General features: G+C 39.7%; 1 protein-coding gene across 1 annotated transcript; it reads left to right on the top strand.

The window, feature by feature from the left end:
• Window positions 1-380: 380 nt before the first annotated feature.
• On the top strand, window positions 381-20552 carry LOC148116202 (uncharacterized). Its single transcript, XM_087885021.1, has 7 exons — window positions 381-419; window positions 634-1238; window positions 1471-1585; window positions 1702-1769; window positions 5350-5479; window positions 8086-9546; window positions 16398-20552. Exons 1-7 carry the CDS (start codon window positions 410-412, stop codon window positions 16754-16756), a joined length of 2748 nt encoding a protein of 915 aa, XP_087741147.1. The 5' UTR covers window positions 381-409; the 3' UTR covers window positions 16757-20552.
• Window positions 20553-21187: the final 635 nt, after the last annotated feature.

The following is a 21187-nucleotide window of genomic DNA, read 5'->3' as shown; positions in this document are numbered from 1 at the left end:
GCCGAATGAAAGAGATGGAGGTGGAGTTGCACTATACAGAGGAAATAACCAAACCACTCTAGAAACGCAACAGAAGAAAGGTGAAAACTTCCTTCAATGCATTTGGGTTGATATAAAAGGGGGAAAAGAAGCACAGATGTTGAAGCCTTTGTCTGACAGGGAGCCATTGGGAGGGACCTTTCCTCCTACTCCCAAGCCCATCCTCCCCGCCCTCTCCCTTCCCCCTCCCATGCGCTCTTCTTTCGACAATCCTGGCACTTTACCCCATATCCACCAGAGGGCAGAGACATTCGGCCAAGAGAATGTCACGGTTGCCTTTGTACAGGAGGCTGCGAAGGAAGTGACATCACAAAAGCTTGCCTCTCTAGGACTTTTCATTCGCTCTCCTTAACCCCTGGGGCCCCGGAGAATGCGGAGAGGTGCGGGGGGACATCCAGAGGTTCCCCAGGTGAGGGGGGAGCTCTTCCCAGGTCCCATGCTCCCCAGCTGCCTTCTCCCTGCAGGGGGAAGAGGAAGAAGCGGGATGCCGGGAAGGCGGGAGAGGGGGCTTCCCTCAAACAGTTTGGGGGAAGGTCGCTCAGTGGCTGAATTCCACTTTCTAATTCTTGCCGTTTCTTTTTCTTCCCATCTCAGATACAGAAACTGGAAGCCATTTGTGGTCTTTGCAAGGCAAACTTTCCTCTTGGGGGAAGAAGAAAAAGAGCGGAATCCCTTGCAGGGATCAGTCCTGCAGCACCAGAAATGGTCCCGTGAAGGAAAAGGCATCTGGAGACCCACCAGAGTCCTTGGAGCCATTTGCAGTTGCTCTGCAGGACAGAGAAAGGATGGAGACACAACCTTTTGGAAAGGAGGGAGCCGGAAAAGGCCCTTCAGCTGCTCAGCCTGGGAAGGAGGGGAAGCTCTGGACAAGACCCTGGCAGAAGATCCTGGAGGAGGAAACCATCCTCCCTTCACAAGTTCAGCCCTGGACCTCCATCCAATACCGGGAGGCTGAGGGTCCCCGAGGACTTTGCAGCCGACTCCATGGTTTTTGCAGGCGATGGCTGAGACCAGAAAAGCACACCAAAGCCCAGATGCTGGACCTGGTGGTTCTGGAGCAGCTCCTGTTCCTTCTGCCCCCAGAGATGGAGGGCTGGGTGCGGGAGTGTGGAGCAGAGACCAGCTCCCAGGCGGTGGCCCTGGCGGAAGGCCTCCTCCTCAGCCAGGCGGAGGAGCAGAAGGAGCAGATCCACTTGCAGGTGAGAGACTTCAGGGAGCTCAGAAGGGAATAGAGAATCTGTTTCAATCCTTCACCCTCCTTCCCAAACTTCTCTGACATTCATCATATGTGGCAATTGTTCCCTTGTTTTCTCACTCAACCTCACAGATGGATATTGGGGGTTGTGAGATCGTGTTCCAAATATAAGAATCCACTTTATGTCGTGTGATGTACATTAATTCTGCATCGTTTTTCCTTCCTCCTGTTTGAAGTGCTGCACTGTGGAGATCAGAGATCCTGAGGGAAAGAAGAACCCATCAAATCCCCCTCAGGAGCTGTTTTTCAGGAGGATCCCTTGGGAAGATCCAAGTCAGGACATCTCAGGAGGTAATGGAAGATCCTCTGATTTCCTATCTGTCTTAACTTCGCTATCTCTTCTTTTCTATAGAATATCTCCTTCTATTTTGTTAATGATGCATTTTCAAATTATTTATTCCTTACAGAGAAACAAAGAATGAAGCTTTCTGGTTTTTATGACGGGGATCAAACAGCGGTTGAACCTCCAAATCAAGTAAGAAAGGGAAAAGTTATTAGATTTCTATTCTCCCTTCAGGAAGTGAAGCGGGTGTGCAGAGGGCTCCCTCCTTCTATTTCCCCCCTTGTTTGGCCTGGATTATTTTTGTGTTCTTCCACAACACGGAGAGCAGAATAGCAGGTTCAAGTTCCTGTCAGACAGCATAGCTTCCTCTGGTTATCTTGTTCTGTTAAGTACTCCGCCAACTTTGAGTTCACAAGAAGCAATTTTTAAAAAGTCCTTCAAGCATATCACAGTGGCAGGACCTGCTAGAGACCCATTTTTGGGGGTAATTTTTTGACTCGGAATTGTGCAAGGCTAATGAAAAATAAATAAATACTCACATTGCCACATTATCATTTTTAAAAAGCCTCATTTATAACCTCTGGTTTTCTCTTCTTTCTTTTCTTGCTTTCAGCCAATGGCTCAGACTACTAGATCAATCAAAGATAGACAGAGCGATAGGTCAGTTGATCCAGAAGTAGGGTTACTTTGCTGAAAGGCACTGAAGGTTTTGCAGAATCAATCAACTTGATAAAACTTCCCCAAATATTTTTTCAGTGAAAGCAATTTTCAGTTGATTTCATTTTGTTAGATGGGGCCCAATCTGTTGATCCTTCAATATCTGGAGTTTATCTTCTGGAGTGTTGGTATTCCTGTCAATTTGGTCTTGTCTGCAAATTTTATGAGTTTATTTTATTTTTATTTTATTCGATTTTTTATACCGCCCTTCTCCTGCTGGACTCAGGGCGGTGCACAGCCAAAGGTAAAAACAGCGCATACAAAGTTTAAAATTTTAAAAGAATTAAACTAATATTGGCCCAATAAAATTTAAAATGTCCCAAGAAGTTCCACTTCTAATGAGGTATTAGAGAAAGCCAAAATGCCAAATTCGTGGATGGAGGCATATATAACATTAATCCCCAAAGAAAGTACTGATAATCAATTTATTCAAAATTATAGGCCAATCTTGCTGTTAAATATCGACTACAAAATCCTGACAATAATAGCAGAGAGATTAAAAAAGATATTAAACAAAATTATTCATTCGGATCAAAATGGGTTTCTACCAGACGACAAATTAAAAACAATACAAGGATTATAATGAACATTTTAGGATATTATGAGGCCCACCCAGAAAAAGAATTGGCAGTAATAATGGTAGATGCACAAAAGGCATTCGACAACTAGAATTGACAGTTTTTAATTAATCGGGATGAAATTTGGCGAAAAATTTATAGAAATGATTAAGGCAATTTTTTTTAAAAAAAATTGATTTATATGCCACCCTTCTCCGGAGACTCAGGGCGGTTTACAATGCGTTAAGCAATAGCCTTCATACTTTTGTATATTTATACAAAGTCAGCTTATTGCCCCCACAAACTGGGTCCTCATTTCACCTACCTTAGAAAGGATGGAAGGCTGAGTCAACTTTGAGCCTTGGAGAGATTCGAACCAGCAAGTAATTGCAGGCAGCTGCGTTAATAACAGGGTGCTTAGACCACTGTACTATCAAGGCTCTACTTTACTCAAAGCAGACAGCAAAAATTATGGTCAATGGAGAGCTTACAGAAAAAGTCAACATAAATAAAAGGGTCAGACAAGGCTGTCCATTATCTCCCCTTTTATTCATCCTTTCATTAAAAATACTGGCGCAGGTAAGGGGAAATTTAACAGAGAAGAATACAAAACACAGGCTTTTACGGATGAAGAACAGAGAAATTTGGGACAGTTAGCAGGCCTGAAAATAAATAAAAACAAAACAAGGATAATTACTAAGAACCTCACACAAGGCCAAAATAAGAAATTAGAGGAGAAACTAGGAATTCAAATTGTCAAAAAGGCAAAGTACCTGGGCATCTGGTTAATGGCAAGAACATCCTCAATAAAGGAAGACAATTACTTAAAATTATTACAACAAATTCAAAAATATTTTAAAAATTGGGCAAAATTACAAATTTCTTTGATTGGGAGAATCGCCACAATAAAGATGAATATCCTACCCAAAATTTTATATTTATTTCAAACAGTACCTATGAAATTGGGGGAAACCTTTTTTGACAAATTGAATAGAATTACTAGTAAATTTATATGGCTAGGGAAAAAGCCCAAAATCAAACTTAAAATGTGACAAGATGCCAGAAGTAAGGGTGGCTTTGTCCTTCCAGATTGGGAACTTTACCACCAGGCGGCAGTAATGTCATGGCTCAGAGAATGGATAAATCTAAAAAATGAAGAATTTTAACAATTGAGGGGCATGGCTTACAGAAAGGTTGGCACTCCCTCATCTGGAATGGAAAAGACACAGCCCATAAGTACCTCCAGAGGAATCAAGCGAGGGAAGTACTGCTAGAAACGTGGATTAATTTAAAAATTAAAAGGAACTTTTATCCAAAAATCCCAAGGTGGGTGTCGACAATGGAAGCCTTGGTCTACCCCAATTTAATTGACTTTAATAAAATAGCAACATATAAGGAATTGTTAGATGGAGTAGGGAATTTGAAATCTAGACAAAAATTATTGGAAGAAGGAATTAAAAGTGATTGGTGGCCCTATTTACAAATCCAAGCAAACTACAAAAAAGACATAGAAGTATATGGATTCCAAACGGACCAAGAAATGGATAAAATATTAACCGGGATCGATGAGAAAATAATCACCAAAACATATAAACGTCTCCTTCAATTCAAAATGGAGGAAGAAACGGTAAAGGAAACGATGATAATTTGGGCGAAAAATTTTGGATATAATATTGAATTAGAGTACTGGGGAAAATTATGGGGAACAAATTATAAAATGACATCAGCCGCCTACAAAGAAAATATTTATAAAATGTTTTATAGGTGGCATTTACTCCCAGTGAGATTGGCCAAGATATCCCAAAAAAATTCACCACATTGTTGGAAATGTAACCGTCAACACGGGACATATTTCCACATATGGTGGACATGTCCCAAAGCAAAGGCATACTGGTTAAAAATTAAAAAATGGCTAGATTAAATGACGGGAAAAAATTGTTATGAAACCCAAACTATTTTTGTTGGGAATTATAAAAGAAAAAATCAGAAAAGAAATTTATTACCTCATACTCCACATAATTAGGGCTGCCAGAATTTCATTTGCACAAAATTGGAAACAACGATTTGCTCTATCAAATACGATGATTGTAAAGAAGGTGCTAGGAAGCAGTTAAATTAACAATGGAACTTAAAGACTGAGGGGAAACGATTTATTACAAAACATGGAATAGATGGTATAGCTGGCTGGAGAAAGAATCTAAAATCAATGTATAAATGTATAAACATAAGAGAAGATATTGTAGAGGAACGAAATATTTAATGTGTAATAGATATGTATATATTGTAGTGAATATATGAATTAGTAAGTAATACATAAAATGTATGTGTTTATAGTTGGTCAAAAGACAAAATAGATATTACCAAAGATGCCGGTATCGGAAAGCTGTAAAAACATAACAAAGATATCAAAGATGTAAATGCTGAATAAAAATTATTTTTTAAAAAAAGATGAACAGATTTTGCGAATCCTCCTGTTCTGTTCTTTTTTCCGTGATCAGGGGAGTCTTGTGTCCTTCGAGGAGGTGGCTGTGTCTTTCTCTGAGGAGGAATGGTCTCAGCTGGATCCTGACCAGAAAGCGCTGCATTCGGAAGTCATGCTTCAAAACCATAGGAACGTGGCCTCTCTGGGTAAGAGTTCTCTAGTCCCCAATCAAAGAGTTCAAGAATGCAGATGATAGTTAGCTTTTTTATTTAAAAAACCACTAATCAGATATCGTTTCCTGAGAGGGAGAAGGAAAGGATCTTCTCGAAAGGAAGGAAAGAGTCAATGTCTCTTTGCTTAGGTGCTTTCTGTGTCATTTCTTATCTCTATTTTTCCATTTCTATTTGAACTTACCTGTGGGGGCTGAGAAGAACGAGGTGTGCTTTTATGTGTCCTCTGGAGGTCATGTGAGAGGAGTGTGTTGTCATTTGTCCTCTGAAACCTCCTCAAATTGTGTGAGAACAGAACTTTCACACTCAGCCCATGGAAGAGCATTCTCCCAATCCAATTCAAGCATCCTAGGGTACAGGTTACAGGTTCACACTTACGCATGACAGCAGAGGCGCTGCAACTTTCCTACCTATTCCCCCACCCCACCCTGCTGGGACTCACACTTTCCCCACCCAAAAAGGAGGTGGAAATATCTGTGCGTTTTATAGAGCGAATAGGGGGCTGGTTTTGGCCTCCCAAACCCTCCACACGTCCCCTTTTTGTCCCCCCTGGCGTCCAGAAGAACTCTGCAGACCAAAAACGGACCTGCTTTTGGCCTCCGGAGGCGTCTGCAGGCGCCGTTTTTGGTCTCCCCAGAGGCTTCCCTGGAGGCTTAAAACGGGACATGCAGAGGGTTTGGGAGGCCAAAAACGAGCCCATTTTTGGCATGCAGACTGTTTCTGGACACCGGAGAGGCAAAAACAGGACGTGCACAGACTTCATTTTTCTTGTTTTGCTTCTCTAAACCTTTGCTTCGGTCTTATGGTCCGAAAAATACGGTACCTTCCGGCAATGTGGCAAAGGTTCCTTTGCCTACTTTGGTGCATTTGCAGAAAAAAAGCCTAAAATATTGAGAGATACACAAGATCAGTATTATTTATTATTATTTATTTATTTAATTTGTATACCGCCCTTCTCCAACAGGACTCAGGGCAGTGAACAGCCATGGTAAAACATAACATATAAAATTTAAAAGCAGTTTAAAAACATTAAAAAATTTTGGCTATCCATTTAAAACAACCCGGATTAAAACCAATTTCAAATTAAAACGGAAGGGATGGGATCAATCCAGCCCGGCTAGGTGAAAAAGATGTGTTTTCAGGGCCCGACGAAAAGTCTGGAGGTCTAGTATCGTGCGTATCTCTGGGGGTAGGTCGTTCCAGAGGGCAGGTGCCGCCACAGAGAAGGCTCTCCCCCTGGGGGTCGCCAGCCGACATTGTCTGGCCGACGGCACCCTGAGGAGTCCCTCTTTGTGGGAGCGTACTGGCCGGTGGGAGGCTATTGGCGGCAGAAGGCGGTCCCATAAATACCCCGGCCCTAAGCCATGGAGCGCTTTAAAGGTGGTCACCAACACCTTGAAGCGCACCCTGAAGACCACAGGAAGCCAGTGCAGCTCGCGCAGGAGAGGTGTCACATGGGAGCGCCCCGTCGCTCCTATAATCCCCCGCGCGGCCGCATTCTGGACCAACTGGAGCCTCTGGGTGCACCCCAAGGGGAGCCCCATGTAGAGAGCATTGCAGTAGTCCAGACGGGAAGTGACGAGTGCTTGAGTGACCGTGCGTAGTAGTGGGAAATCTAACACTATTGATCTCACGTGATCTTGCACTACAGTGCTTTAGGCCTCTGTTCCCTGCTAACCAGGGCCTGCACGAGGTCCAGGACAAAATGCTTTGCAAAGAGAGGGAAGGCCTCTTCGTTTTCAAAGACTTTTGCCCTGGGTCTCGTGAAGTCCTCCGTTTATAAAAGAATGCAGGCCTAAAGTACTGTGGTGTGAGATCACACAAGATTAATAGCCTGAGGTCTTGCACTCCTGGTCTTGTGTGATCTCCCACTAAAGTACTTTAGGCCTTCCGTTCTCTGCGAACAGATGCCTGTACCAGATCCGGCCAAAGAGCCCTTCCAAGCCGATGGGACATTGGGGCAGCAAAATAGCCATTCTTGAAACCTCCCAACCTTTCCAATCTTAGCACGAAGAGCGTTTACAAGCCAATGGGAGGCTTCAGCAAGGGATTTTGCTCCAAAGTCTCATTGCTGGGATCAAGGAATGGGCCGAGCGGGGGTCCCGCTCACCAGACACTGTGGAGCAGCTGCTGGAAGGTACACTGTGAAAGAAAGAGTTTGTTTCAAGATTGTTTCATTTCTCACAGGTCTCTGGTGAAATTAACCCACTGCAATAATTCTAAAGTTTTCTCCTAATTCCTCCTTGGATGTTTCTCCTGATTATTCCTTAACTCAAAACTGATTCTGAGTGAGATTTGCTTATATATAGATAATTATAAAGAAAGAGATGTTTTCTAGATATTCCCAAAGCTTTCTGGACTCATGAGTCCTCGGAGAGGGGCGGCATATAAATTGAAACAAATAAAATAAATAAAACAAATGAATATAGAAATCATACTGTCCATATCATACCCCTGTAGGCATGCAAACATACAACCTAATGGAATTTTGGAGAAATTCAGAAGGAAATTCAGTTGACTTTCTACACTTTGATCATTTTCTCTAACCTTGTTATCATTTTCATTTCCCTTTTGCTTTGAAGGTAATAATGGGCAGGAGAATCAAGATTCCTGTGAACTATTCCAAGTGATCAATGCTAAAGATGGAAGGGAGAAGTTTGGAATTCAAATGGAATTTGAAAGCCATGAGAGAAACCACTCGAAGAATTGGAATCAGAAAAGCTCATCTTCCACTGATGCTCCGATGCAAGACTTTCTTGCCCAACAAGAGAAAATAAGAGAAAAATATACTGGAAAAAGTTTGAAGCTAATAAAAGCTAAAGTGCAAGTAAATGAACAGGATTTAATCCAAAACAAAGGAGAAGATGCTATAAGATACAAGAGACAAAATTACAATGGGACATTCATTCTTTCTTTTGGAAATAACTTCCTTACATCTCAAAAAGCTATCGACACAAAAGAGAAGCCTAATAAATGTTTGAAATGTGGGAAACGTTTTAGAACAAGGTGGCATCTTACTTCCCATGAAAGGATTCACACTGGAGAGAAGCTCTACAAATGCATGGAGTGTGGAAAGACCTTTGCTCATAACAATACACTTACTATCCATAAAAGGATCCACACAGGGGAGAAACCATATAAATGCATAGTTTGTGGAAAGACCTTTGCTCAAAGATATAATCTTATTTCCCATAAGATGATCCACACAGGGGAGAAGCCATATAAATGCATGGAGTGTGGAAAGACCTTTGCTTATAGCAGTGGCCTTAGAAGACACAAAAAGCTCCACACAGGAGAGAAACCATATAAATGCCTGGAATGTGGAAAGACCTTTGCTCAAAGAGTTAATCTTATTTCCCATAAGATGATCCACACAGGAGAGAAGCCGTATAAATGCATGGACTGTGGAAAGACCTTTGCTCAAAGAGCTAATCTTATTTCCCATCAGATGAACCACACAGGGGAGAAGCCATATAAATGTATGGAGTGTGGAAAGACCTTTGCTCAGAGCAGTGGCCTTAGAAGACACAAAAAGATCCACTCAGGCGAGAAGCCGTTTAAATGCATGCAATGTGGAAAGACCTTTGCTCATAGATGTAATCTTATTTCCCATCAGATGAACCACACAGGAGAGAAGCCATATAAATGCATGGAGTGTGGAAAGACATTTACTCAGAGCAGCGGACTTGGAAGACACAAAAAGCTCCACACAGGAGAGAAACCATTTAAATGCATGGAGTGTGGAAAGACCTTTGCTCAAAGAGGTTATCTTATTTCCCATGAGATGATCCACACAGGGGAGAAGCCATATAAATGCATGGAGTGTGGAAAGACCTTTGCTCATAGATGTTATCTTATTTCCCATAAAAGAAGCCATACAGGAGAGAAGCCATATAAATGCATGGAGTGTGGAAAGACCCTTACTAAAAAGTGTAATCTTATTTCCCATAAAATGATCCACACAGGGGAAAAGCCATATAAATGCATGGAATGTGGAAAGAGTTTTGTTCAGAATTGTCATCTTACTTCTCATAAAAGGATCCACGCTCGGGAGAAACTATATTGCAATAGCAATTCCACTTAGACTTATATACCACTCCACAATGCTTTACAACACTCTCTGAGCAGGTTACAAAGTCAGCATATGTTCCCCAGCAATCTGGGTCCTCATTTTAACGACCTCAGAAAGATGAAAGACTGAATCAACCATGAGCCAATCAGGATCGAACTCCTGGCTGTGGGCAATTAGCCTGTAGTACTGCATTCTAACCACCGACCCACCATGTCTCTATAGATTTGTGTGTATGCATATTGTGTCTTTCTGATCCAAATGAGACAAGGTTGAATCCAACAAAATGAAAGTTAATGTGAAGAAAAGTATGATTTTACACCTGGGCAGGAAAAACAGATTACATGAAACCTGGCTCAAAAACAGTAATTGTGAGGGGGACCTTGGGAGTCCGAATGGATTAAACGTGTATGTGGCAGCAGGCAAAAAAAGCTAATATAATCCTTGATTGTACAAACAGAGGCATAGAATCAAAATCACATGAAGTATTAGTACTGTTTTTTAAAGCCTTAGTAAGACCACACCTGGAATACTGCATCCACTTTTGGTCATCACATTACAAAAAAGATGTTTAAGCTTTGGAGAAAATGCAAAGAAGAGCAGCTAAGTTGATTAAAGGCCTGAAGACTAAATCATATGAAGAATGGTTCAATTTCAAAATCATCTTTAACAAAAAAAAAATTTTCTTTTGTTCTATTTTTGCCAAGATACTTTTCACAAATTTCCATTAATTACTATGTTATAAAATATAAAAAGAAAAGAAACAGAAAGACTAACTCATAATAACTTACTCAAAACAATTACCTTTCTGTTAATTCGCCTTAAATCATAATTTTCAAATAACACAACATAATATTTTAAACAATTATTTCCCTAAATTCTGTCTATTTAACAATACCATTAACGAAAAACCTGTTACATGAATCATTATTTAATATATCATAACCCTATGTTGTTTCAATTTTCTTTTCTTTTTGCTTAGATGACTGTATTCTTAGAAATATTCAAATCATTACAATTGTTATGGATATTTAAACAATATTTTAACTGTTAATCCCATCATAATCATTTTTATTTTTGTTGTTTATCTCAACATAATCATCTTTATTTTTAACTGTTAATCCCAGCATAATCATTTTATTTTTGCTGTTATTCCCAACCTACTCATCCTTATTTTTACTCTTAATTCCAGCATCATCATCTTATTTTTACTGCCATTCCCAGCATCATCATCTTATTTTTACTTCTAATCCCAGCATCATCATCTTTGTTTTTACTGTTAATTCCAGCATAACCATCTTTATTTTAATTGTTAAACCCAGCATAATCATTTTATTTTTACTGTTAATCCCAGCATAACCATCTTTGTTTTTACTGTTAATTCCAGGATAATCATCTTATTTTTACAGCTAATCCCAGCATCATCATCTTTGTTTTTCTAAAAACCTCCTTTTAATTATTGCCATTCACCTATACATTATTTATTCATATTTAATCAAGTTGTCTTTATCTTCTTTATAGCAATTTAATATTGAGACATAGTTCTTCAAATAAATCATTATATTCCTTAATAAATTTTCTTTTAACATAATCTGTTTCTCATATATTCTAGTTTCCATCCATATTTCAATTTTAAGTATCTGTAATATATTCTTCTCATGTTTCTGTTAGTCATTATTAATCTTAATATAGTTATTCTATAAATCAAAATCCTGGACTTTTCTATCTTACCCCATATTCCCCAATTCTTTCACTAATAATCCCAATGTAATCATCTATTACCATTATTATTCACAATATCGTCTATAGAAACCTCCTTTTTATTATTATTATCCGCCTGTACAACACTTATTCATATTTAATCACATTGTCTTCTTTATATCCAGCCGTTGTATCTTGTTTCATCATTTTCTTGTCTGCTTGTGTACCCTTCATTTCAGTTTCAGTATCCACAAATTTTGTCCTCTATGTATCATTTAAATATTTTTCTTATTTCAGGACTTCCGGTTGACGTTGCAGCGAGACAGCTGGGGAAATAGCGGGCTCTGAGGAGCCCTGCAAAAACCCGACTGTCGAACAGCCACCGATGGGTCTTCGGACCAGAACCGTCCTGCAGGGACGGGGTAGAAAGAGAGGCACCTCGGATGACCAAGAGGAAAGGGCAAGTTCCTCGGAGGTCGGAGGGAAGTCTCTGTAAGTCGGTGGTAGGGGGCGGCAGCCATGGCGGCTGCCACGAAACTGGGACAACCGGGCTAAGTGACGAGCAGGAGGAAAGTGGAGTGGAACGAAGCTCTTTGAAGCCGGGTGAGTGACAACCGACCCAGGATTGAAAAACGTTTAGAGCAACATTTTTATTTATAAGACCCCTACCCATAAAATAGCGGCTGAGAAACTATGGGGGCATAGAAGTTTTTGAAATGTTTTTTTTTTAAAAGAGAGACCAGATAGAAAATTGTTTTTTTTTTTAATAGATCAAATTGGGAAAACCAAATATCCAGACATAGTTAAAAGACTGGGTAAAATTTGAATTGGACTTTCCTAAAGAAGAAAAGCGATCTAACATTTTTAAACTACAGAAGAAGAAAAGAACAAAGTGAGTTCGTTATATAATTGAAACAAAATGGATACTTGCGTGACTAATGAAGATTGTGGATTGTAGAGAAATACCTTCTGGTTTAAAATGGAATATTGCAAATTGTTGTTGGATTTGGAACATTGCGAAGCCTATAGATAACAACTGTGGGACTTTGCGAAGGAGGTTTTCTTCTTTGTCTGTGGACGGCTTGATTTTGGTGAAAAGAAAGGGAAACTATAACGGAATTCTCATAATTGGCATTAAGTGGCGCAGGAACAAAAGAAGTCAAATGGCGCAGCAATGAAAGCGGAACAACTTGATGTATTTTGCTTGGAATAGATGCAAGAAAAGAATTAAAACTGATACATGGAGAATTAAATTTGAGAATAAAACTGAAATGGAATATACGCTAACAGGCAAGGAATGAGGAAACAAGATATATAAGGCTGGAAAATAAAAACAATGTGATTAAAATAGAAAAAACAATGTAAAGATGGATAGTAACAATAAAAAGGAGGATTTTATAGTTAAATAAGAATGAATATGAATATGAAGAATTTAAGGATGAGGATGTGGTTGATGTAAGAACTAAGTCTCAATGTTAAATTGCTATAAAGATGAGAATGATAATATGATTAAATATGAATAAGTAATGTATAGATGGATGGTAAAATAAGAAAGGTGATTACACTGATATAAACAGTAAAATTAAGATTATGCTGAGTTTAACAGTAAAATAAAGATGATTAGACTGGGTTTAACAGTAAAGGAAGACTATGCTGGGATTGACAATAAAATAAAATGATTATGCTGGGTATAACAGTAAAACTAAAAGATTTTGCTGGGATTGACAGTAAAAAAACCTGATTATACTGGGTATAACAGTAAAACTAAAAAGATTATGCTGGGATTGACAGTAAAACAAGACGATTATACTAGGTATAACAGTAAAATAAAGATGACTATGTTGGGAAACAGCCAAAACAATAGATGAATATGCCGGGAAACAGCCAAAAGAAGATGACTAAGAGGAAGATGATAAGTTGGGATAAACAGTTAAAATAAAGATGACTATGTTGGAATTGATAGTAACAATGAAATGATTATGTTGGGATTAATATTAAAAATAAAGATGACTATGTTGATATGAATAGCAAAATGAAGATGATAAGGTGGGGAGTAATAGTTAAAATGTGGCATAAATATTTATAGTGATTGTAATGTGTTATATGTTTAAGATATATATGTTTAAGTTAAAAGAAAAAGGATTGAAATAAAATTGGATCAGGATTTAAAGATTTAAGTAATGGGTCTTAGGATAAGGGTATATTGCTAGATAGATAGAATTTAGGGTAATAATTGTATTAAATATTAAGTTGTGTTATTTGAAAATTAAGATTTGGGATGATATAATAGAAAGGTAACTGTTTTGATTAAGTCATTATAAAGTAGATATTTTTTTCTGGTTTGCTTTTTTTATAAGATGATAAATGGTGGAGATTTGGAAAAGTTGTTGTTAAAGAGGAGTAAGTGATTGTACCTATATCTATGACCAGATCAATACTTCGTTCTAAAAAGATGTATTTTATCTTTATGTTTTAAATTTTTTTAAAAAAAAATTCCCCAAAAAAAGTATTTTTCTTATTTCCATTCCAAGTCAAGTACATTGAATTGTTCCTTCTCTAATTCCTACGCCATTTTATTCTTTTAAATCAATATTACGCCAATTATCAGGATTCCGTTGTGCTTCTCCTCTCTTCCCCCCCCCGCCCTTCAAAATCAAGCCGCTTGCAGACAAAGAAGTCATCCTCCACACATTCTCACGGTTGTTATCTGTAGAATTCACAATTTTCCAAAACAAAAGGCAGGTTACAATGTTCCTTTTTAAACCAGAAGGTGACTCTCTGCAATCCACAATTTCCATTAGTTGCAAGTATCCATTTTGTTTCAGTTATATAACAATCTTATTTAATTCCTCTTCTTTTTGGTTTTAAAAATATCAAATCTTATTTTTTAAAGTCCAGTCCAAATTTAAAACTTTATCCAGTCCTTTGACCATGTCTCAATGTGATATCTCAAATGACCCATTTTTCAATTGAATTTATTCAAAAGTCAATTTTCTATCGGGTCTTTGTCTCTTTAAAGTTGCGTTTCAAAATCTTCTATGCCCCCTTGTTCCTCAGCCACTATTTATCGCTAGGGGTCTTATAGTTAAAAAAATGTTGCTCTTGATGTTGTTACAAGTCTGGGTTGGTTGTCACTCACCTGGCATAAAAAAACTCAGTTCCGTTCTGCTTTCCTCCTACTCATTGCTTATTCCAGTTGTCCCAGCTTCTTGGCATCCGCCATGGCTGCCGCCCCCCGCCGCCAATTCATAGGGAGTTCCCTCTGATCTCTGAGGAACTTGCCTGTTGTTTTTTTTTAATTTGATTTATATGCCGCCCTTCTCTGGAGACTCAGGGCGGCTTACAATGCGTTAAGCAATAGCAAATGTTCCTATTGGTCGTCCGAGGTGCCTCTCTTTCTTCCCTGTCCCAGCAGGACGGTTCTGGCCCGAAGATCCATTGGTGGCGGTTCGCCAGCTGGGGTTTTCGCAGGGCTCATCAGAGCCCGCTATTTCCCCAACTGTCTCGCCGCAACACCAAACCGGAAGCCGCGAAATAGCCATTCTTCAAGCCTCCCAACCTTTCCAGTCTCAGCACAAAGACCGTTTACAAGCCAATGGGAGGCTTCAGCAAGGGATTTCACTCCAAAGTCTCATCGCTGGGATCAAGGAACGGGCTGAGCGGGGGTCCCGCCCACCAGACGGACACGGTGGAGCAGCTGCTCGAAGGTACACTGTGGAAGAAGGAGTTTGTTTCGAAATTGTTTCATTTCTCAAAGGTCTCTGCTGAAATTAACCCACCCCAATAATTCTAAAGTTCTCTCCTAATTTCTCCTTGGATGTTTCCCCTGATTAACTCAAACTGATTCTGAGTTAGATTTGCATATATATATAGATAATTGTAAAGAAAGAGATGTTTTCTAGATATTTCCAAAGCTTTTTGGATTCATAAATATAGAAATCATCCAATGATGAAATGTAAAATTTCTTACTACCAGTTCTGTGGGCGTGGCTTGGTGGGGGGTAATATGACAGTGGGTGTGGCCAACCGTTTTTTTTTTTTTTACTTTTAAAACCATTTTTTGTACAACCTCTTCTGCTGAAGAGATTGTAAAAAAATGCTTTTAAACTAAGCCTCTGACGATCCCAGCTGACTTGCCTGATCAGCAGAAGCTTTTTTATTTAAAGCCTCTGATGATCCCAGCTGATTTACCTGATCAGCAGAGGCTTTTTTTGCTTTTAAAAACATTTTTTCTATAACCTCTTCATAGTCATATGAATTAATAAAATTCCTTAAATTCTTCTCATATTCATATTCATTCTTATTCAAGTATAAAAACCTCCTTTTTATTGTTACTATCCATATTCGGCCGAAGAGGTTGTAGAAAAAATGCTTTCAAAAGCCTTTGATGATCCCAGCTGAGCTGCGCGATCATCAGAGGCTTTTTTTTTACTTTTAAAAGCATTTTTTCAGCCAAAGTGGTTGTAGAAAAAATGCTTTTAAAAAATAAAAAAGAAGCCTCGGGGGGGGGCAGGGATTTTTGCTACCGGTGCTCCGAATCACCTGCCTCCATCCCTATCGGATCAGGCGATCCGATCCGAACCAGGAGCATTTCACCTCTGAATCATCATATCCATATCACACCCCTGTAGGCATGGAAACATACAAACTAATGGAATTTCAGAGAAATTCAGAAGGAAATTCACTTGACTTCCTAACTTTGATCTTTTTCTCTAACCTTGTTACCATTTTCTTTTCCCTTTTGCTTTGAAGGTAATAATGGGCAGGAGAATCAAGATTCCTGTGAACTGTTGCAAGTGATCAATGCTAAAGATGGAAGGGAGAAGTTTGGAATTCAAATGGAATTAGAAAGCCATGAGACAAACCACTCAAAGAATTGGAATCAGGAAAGCTCATCTTCTATTAATGCTCCGATGCAAGACTTTCTTGCCCAACAAGAGAAAATAAGAGAAAAATATACTGGGAAAAGTGTGAAGCTAATCAAAGCTAAAGTACAAGTAAATAAACAGGATTTAACCCATAACAAAGGAGAAAATGCTATAAGAAGACACAACAGACAAAATTACAATGGGACATTCATTCTTTCTTTTGGAAATAACTTCCTTACATCTCAAAAAGCTATTGACACAAAAGAGAAGCCTTATAAATGTTTGGAATGTGGAAAATGTTTTAGAACAAGGTGGCATCTTACTTCTCATGAAAGGATTCAAACTGGGGAGAAGCTCTACAAATGCATGGAGTGTGGAAAGACCTTTGCTCATAACAATACACTTACTATCCATAAGATGATCCACACAGGGGAGAAGCCGTATAAATGCATGGAGTGTGGAAAGAGTTTTACTCAGAGTAGTGGACTTAGAAGCCACAAAAAGCTCCACACAGGAAAGAAACCATTTAAATGCATGGAGTGTGGAAAGACCTTTGCTTTGAGCAGTACACTTTCTATGCACAGAAAGATCCACATGGTGTCAGAGAATTCATGACTGGCAGAGACATGGTAACAAGGTCAGCCAATGAATAGGCATAGCAACTGGGTCAGCCAATGAGGGCTGTTTGGATGCTGAAACAGCTTGGGGCCTGGACGTGGCTTAGGTTAACTGAGATGGTTACATATAAGTTGTGTGCTCCTATTATTGTGCTTCTGTGAATACTCCTCCTGTTAACTGCTTCTGTGATTATGCTTCTGATTCAGAGATTCAGAGCATGGGTATTGTATATATTCTTGTATATAAAGAGGTTTCTTATTTAAATTAATCTTGCTGAATCAGTTACCTGTATTTGCTTTCTGGGTTTGATTGCTACAACAAACTCTTGACAGGTTATGGGCCCAGAGCACACAGAAAGACTGAATTGTAATGAAGCTGAGGGACAGCCTGTGTCAATAGAGAAAGAACAAGGCAGAGAAAGATTGCAGGATGGCTGTTAATTTAAGGAGAGCTCTCTGCCTCGTTTGGGACAGAAGAAGTATATAATTTGGCCTGCAAAGATGGAGTGTTTCCTGAAGGCCAAGGAGCTGTGGGATATTGTTGTTAATCCACCCCAGCCACCATTAGCAGCTGCAGATCAGAGGCAGCACGATAAAGCAATGGCCTACATCATCTTGAGTTTAGAAGATAACAGTTTATCAATGTAGCTGATTTAAAGACTGCACAGAAGGTCTGGCTGAAGTTGAGAAGTGTGCATGTGAGTGTGGAGCAGCATTTTGTACAAATGAAAACTTTATTTGTTGAGTTAGAACTGTGTGGAATGCAGATTCCTGAAATTCAAAAAGTGCTGTTGGTGTTAAACAGTATGGATGAAACGTGGGACATAGTTTCTGTAGTGTTTGAATGCAAACCAGAGAAAGAATTATGTTTGGAGGCCTTAAAAGTTTGTTTGATTGGTGAGGAGCACAAGCACCATTTCAGAAAAAGCCACAAGGAGAAATTCCTGAGGTGGGGCCCAAGGAGCAGAGAGAGAAACAACACAAGATGTTTGCAAAGAGAAAAGTAGTAGAAGAGACCAGAATACAGACCAGCAACAGAGGCGGTGCTTCACCTGTGGTGAAAAGACACATTTGAAGAAAAACTTTGCAAAGAAAAAAACTATTTGAAGGATGAAAGTATTTGCAAGACAGAAACTGTTTGCAAGGAAGAAAATCAGCAGATGGACAAATTGCCGTGGCAAAAGTTAGCTATTGCAATAGCAGAGACAAATGGTTGATAGACAGTGGGGCTAGTTAAACAATTGTTAATAATTCTAAATTGTTTTACAGGCTGGATCCAGCTGCTGGAGATGCAGTAGCCTTGGCAAATGACCAGACGGCTAAAGTCATTGGAAGAGGCAGTGTGCAAATTCCATATCTGGAAAAGAGATTTAATGATATATTATGTGTGCCTGAAATGGAGCATAATTTGCTGAGTGTCTCTAGTTTAAACAAGCAAGGTTTTGAGACCACATTTATAATTGGGAGGGCTCTCTGACTCTCGAGAGCTTCATGCAGAAGTTGCAGGGTATGTGTCAGCAGGAGGTCCTCTTGGTCGGCTTCCTGCCAGGCATCATCGCCCTGCCAGCATCTGGTAACAGTTACCCCTGGGGGTGTGCTCCTCAGGGGCTTCATGAGTGGTTTACCATAAGTTTGTATCTATTGTGTGCTCGTGTATTGTTTCGGTTGAAGCTGAAGTATTCATTGACAGGTAGGACATTGTAGCAGATAATTTTATGTACTACGCTTAGGTCGGACCGAAGACGGCGAAGTTCTAAGTTGTCTAAGCCCAAAATTTCAAGTCTGGTGGCATAAGGTATTTTGTTGCGAACAGAGGAGTGGAAGACGCTTCTCAAGAAACATCTCTGGACTCATTCAATTGTATTGATGTCCGATATGCAGTGCGGGTTCGAGACAGATGAGCTGTATTCAAGAATTGGTCTAGCAAAAGTTTTGTATGCTTTAGTTCAATATTACAATATTATTATGCCTTAGTTAGCAGTTCAATATTACCAGAGAAGAAGCTACGCAAGATAAGGTTAACAATTCTTAATGGTTTTTTGGCAATGCTGTTACAGTGAGCATTGCCAAATGCTTATGTCATTTGAGATGAGTACTCCAAGGTCCTTGACCATTGTGAGCGTCGTGTCAGCTTTGGAAGCCATATTAGGCCGGAAGCTCCAATGCTGCCACCTTCTCATGTGTGGGAAAGTAGGGGGGGATTTAGGAGAGGGGGTTAGTAGACATAATAGCATTCTTCCTGTCACTCAAGGTCAGGGCGATCCAGCATCTGGAGGAGTGGTCAGGAGGCTAGATCGGGATGGAATGGACGTTGATTGGAGCATGTGACCGACTGGGTGGAAAAGGGGATGGTTTTGGGAGCTTTGACTTACTGAAGGAAAACCCGGGCTTTTCAGATTCCGGTTTTCCCAGATGTGCCAGTTTGCCTATTCTAGTAAAGAGAACTCTGGAAAATGCTTGCTTCCGTGTCTTCACTTGGAGTTGGGGTTTTTCTGGAACGCTGACACGTCGTCAACTAGGTCATATCCACCCAGCTTGTCTCCTCCCAGCAGCATTGTGGCTGGGGGGAGGTCAACCCCACGGCTCCCCAGTCTACCTGGTTGTTCCATGGGTTGTGTCAGGTGTGCTTCCTTCAAAGTTCAAGAAAGAAATGACCCCAACTCCATTGTTTATAGAGAAAGGTACTTTTACTGAAAATTGAAGTGATCGCAACCAAGGAAAGCAAAATCTGAGGCAGAAGTGCGAAACTTACAGATAGAAAGCATTCCCTCCCATTGTCCACTGTAAATCATCCAATCCAGAGGTCTTCCAGGGGTCAGGTGGAGCACACGTCTGGCAGCATCATCAATCAGGAATGCCACGACCGTTGACCCAATAGCAGCTTCAAAGACGCAGGGATGCAGCTTAAGATTCACTTTCGATTTCCCCCTTCATCCTCCAGCACGGTTCCCCTGGGCATTCAAGCTAGCTCCCCCCACCCTCCAGTAGTATGGCAGCCGACTAAGCAAGCATTGAAAGATGGAGGCTGACAGATTGACATTGTGTGCTCAGCCCCTGCGATAGACTAGGTCTCTAGGTTGTCTGATAAAACAGATCTTGCTTGTCAGGGTATGAAAGAGTTAATAGCTGTAAGCCAGTGGTGAAATCTAAAATTTGTTACTACGGTTTCTGTGGGCGTGGCTTGGTGGTGTGGGTAATGTGACTCGGTGGGCATAGCCAATTTTTTTTAACTTTTAAAACCATTTTTTCTACCTCTTCAGCGAAAAAGAAAAAGGGTTTTTTTTTTTTAAATGCCTCTGCCGATCCCAGCTGAGTTGCCTAATCGGCAGAGGCTTTTTTTTAACTTTTAAAAGCATTTTTTTTGGCGGAAGGTTGTAGAAAAAATGCTTTTAAAAGTAAAAAAAAAAAAGCTTCTGATGATTGTGTGGCTCAGCTGGGCATGGGGGGGAGGGCAGGGATTTTTGCTACCGGTCCCCCGAACAACCCGCCTCCATCATTACAGGATCAGGTGATCCGGTCCGAACCGGGAGCATTTCACCCCTGCTGTAAGCTGATGCAATGGAATGAGGCAGCAGTGTTAACTGCCACTTTAAAAAGCTGGGTAATAAGGTGCCTATATAAGGGAAGCCATTAGAGGGCGTTTCCTTCTCGAGCCTTCTCCTCAGGCATTATACTTCTTGTTCTCTCGTGTATCATTGCTCTCCGTTGTATCAGTAGCTGTACGATAAAGGTATTTAACCACGCATAAGTTTGTAAATATTTAACTGGAAATAAAACCACTAATTTATCTAAAAGGCTCTATGTCCTGTGTGCTGTGTTTTGCTCCTGGGTTTATCTCATAATACTAGTCATGCTGCCTAAACTCTGACAGTAGAGAAGGGGTACTTTTACTGAGATTGAAATTATAGCAGCGAAAGAAAACCAAGATCTGAGCCAAAAGGCATGAAAATTGCATATAGAATAGAATAGAATTCTTTTCTTTTTTTTATCCCTCATCTTTCCCCCTATAGAGATCTATATATTTTGATTATATCTTTACTCTTTTACATTTCTCCATTCCTATTTTATTCCTGTACAAAATTTATTTATATACATATTTACATTTTTGTTCCTTTCTCCTTGTATTTATTTTTCTTTATTGATGGTGTTAAGCCAATTATACCAATTGTTCCATATTCTGTAGTAGTCTGTCTCTTCTTTTTCTTTGATTTCTTTTGTTAATCTGTCCATTTCAGCACATTCTAAGATTTTGTCTATTAATTCTTCTTCAGTTGGGATTTTTTCCTGTTTCCAATTTTTTGCATATGTTATTCGTGCTGCAGTTAAGATATGTATCATCAAATATTTTATTTCTTTGGGGTATAGTTTTGTAAAGATTCCTAGCAGGAATGTTTCTGGTTTCTTTTCTATTTGCAGTTTTGTTATTTGT

This window comes from Pantherophis guttatus, chromosome 2 (assembly GCF_059756535.1).
Source record: "Pantherophis guttatus breed Tessera chromosome 2, ASM5975653v1, whole genome shotgun sequence".
Classification (NCBI taxonomy): domain Eukaryota; kingdom Metazoa; phylum Chordata; class Lepidosauria; order Squamata; family Colubridae; genus Pantherophis; species Pantherophis guttatus.
This window is presented reverse-complemented; position numbering and strand designations above follow the sequence as displayed.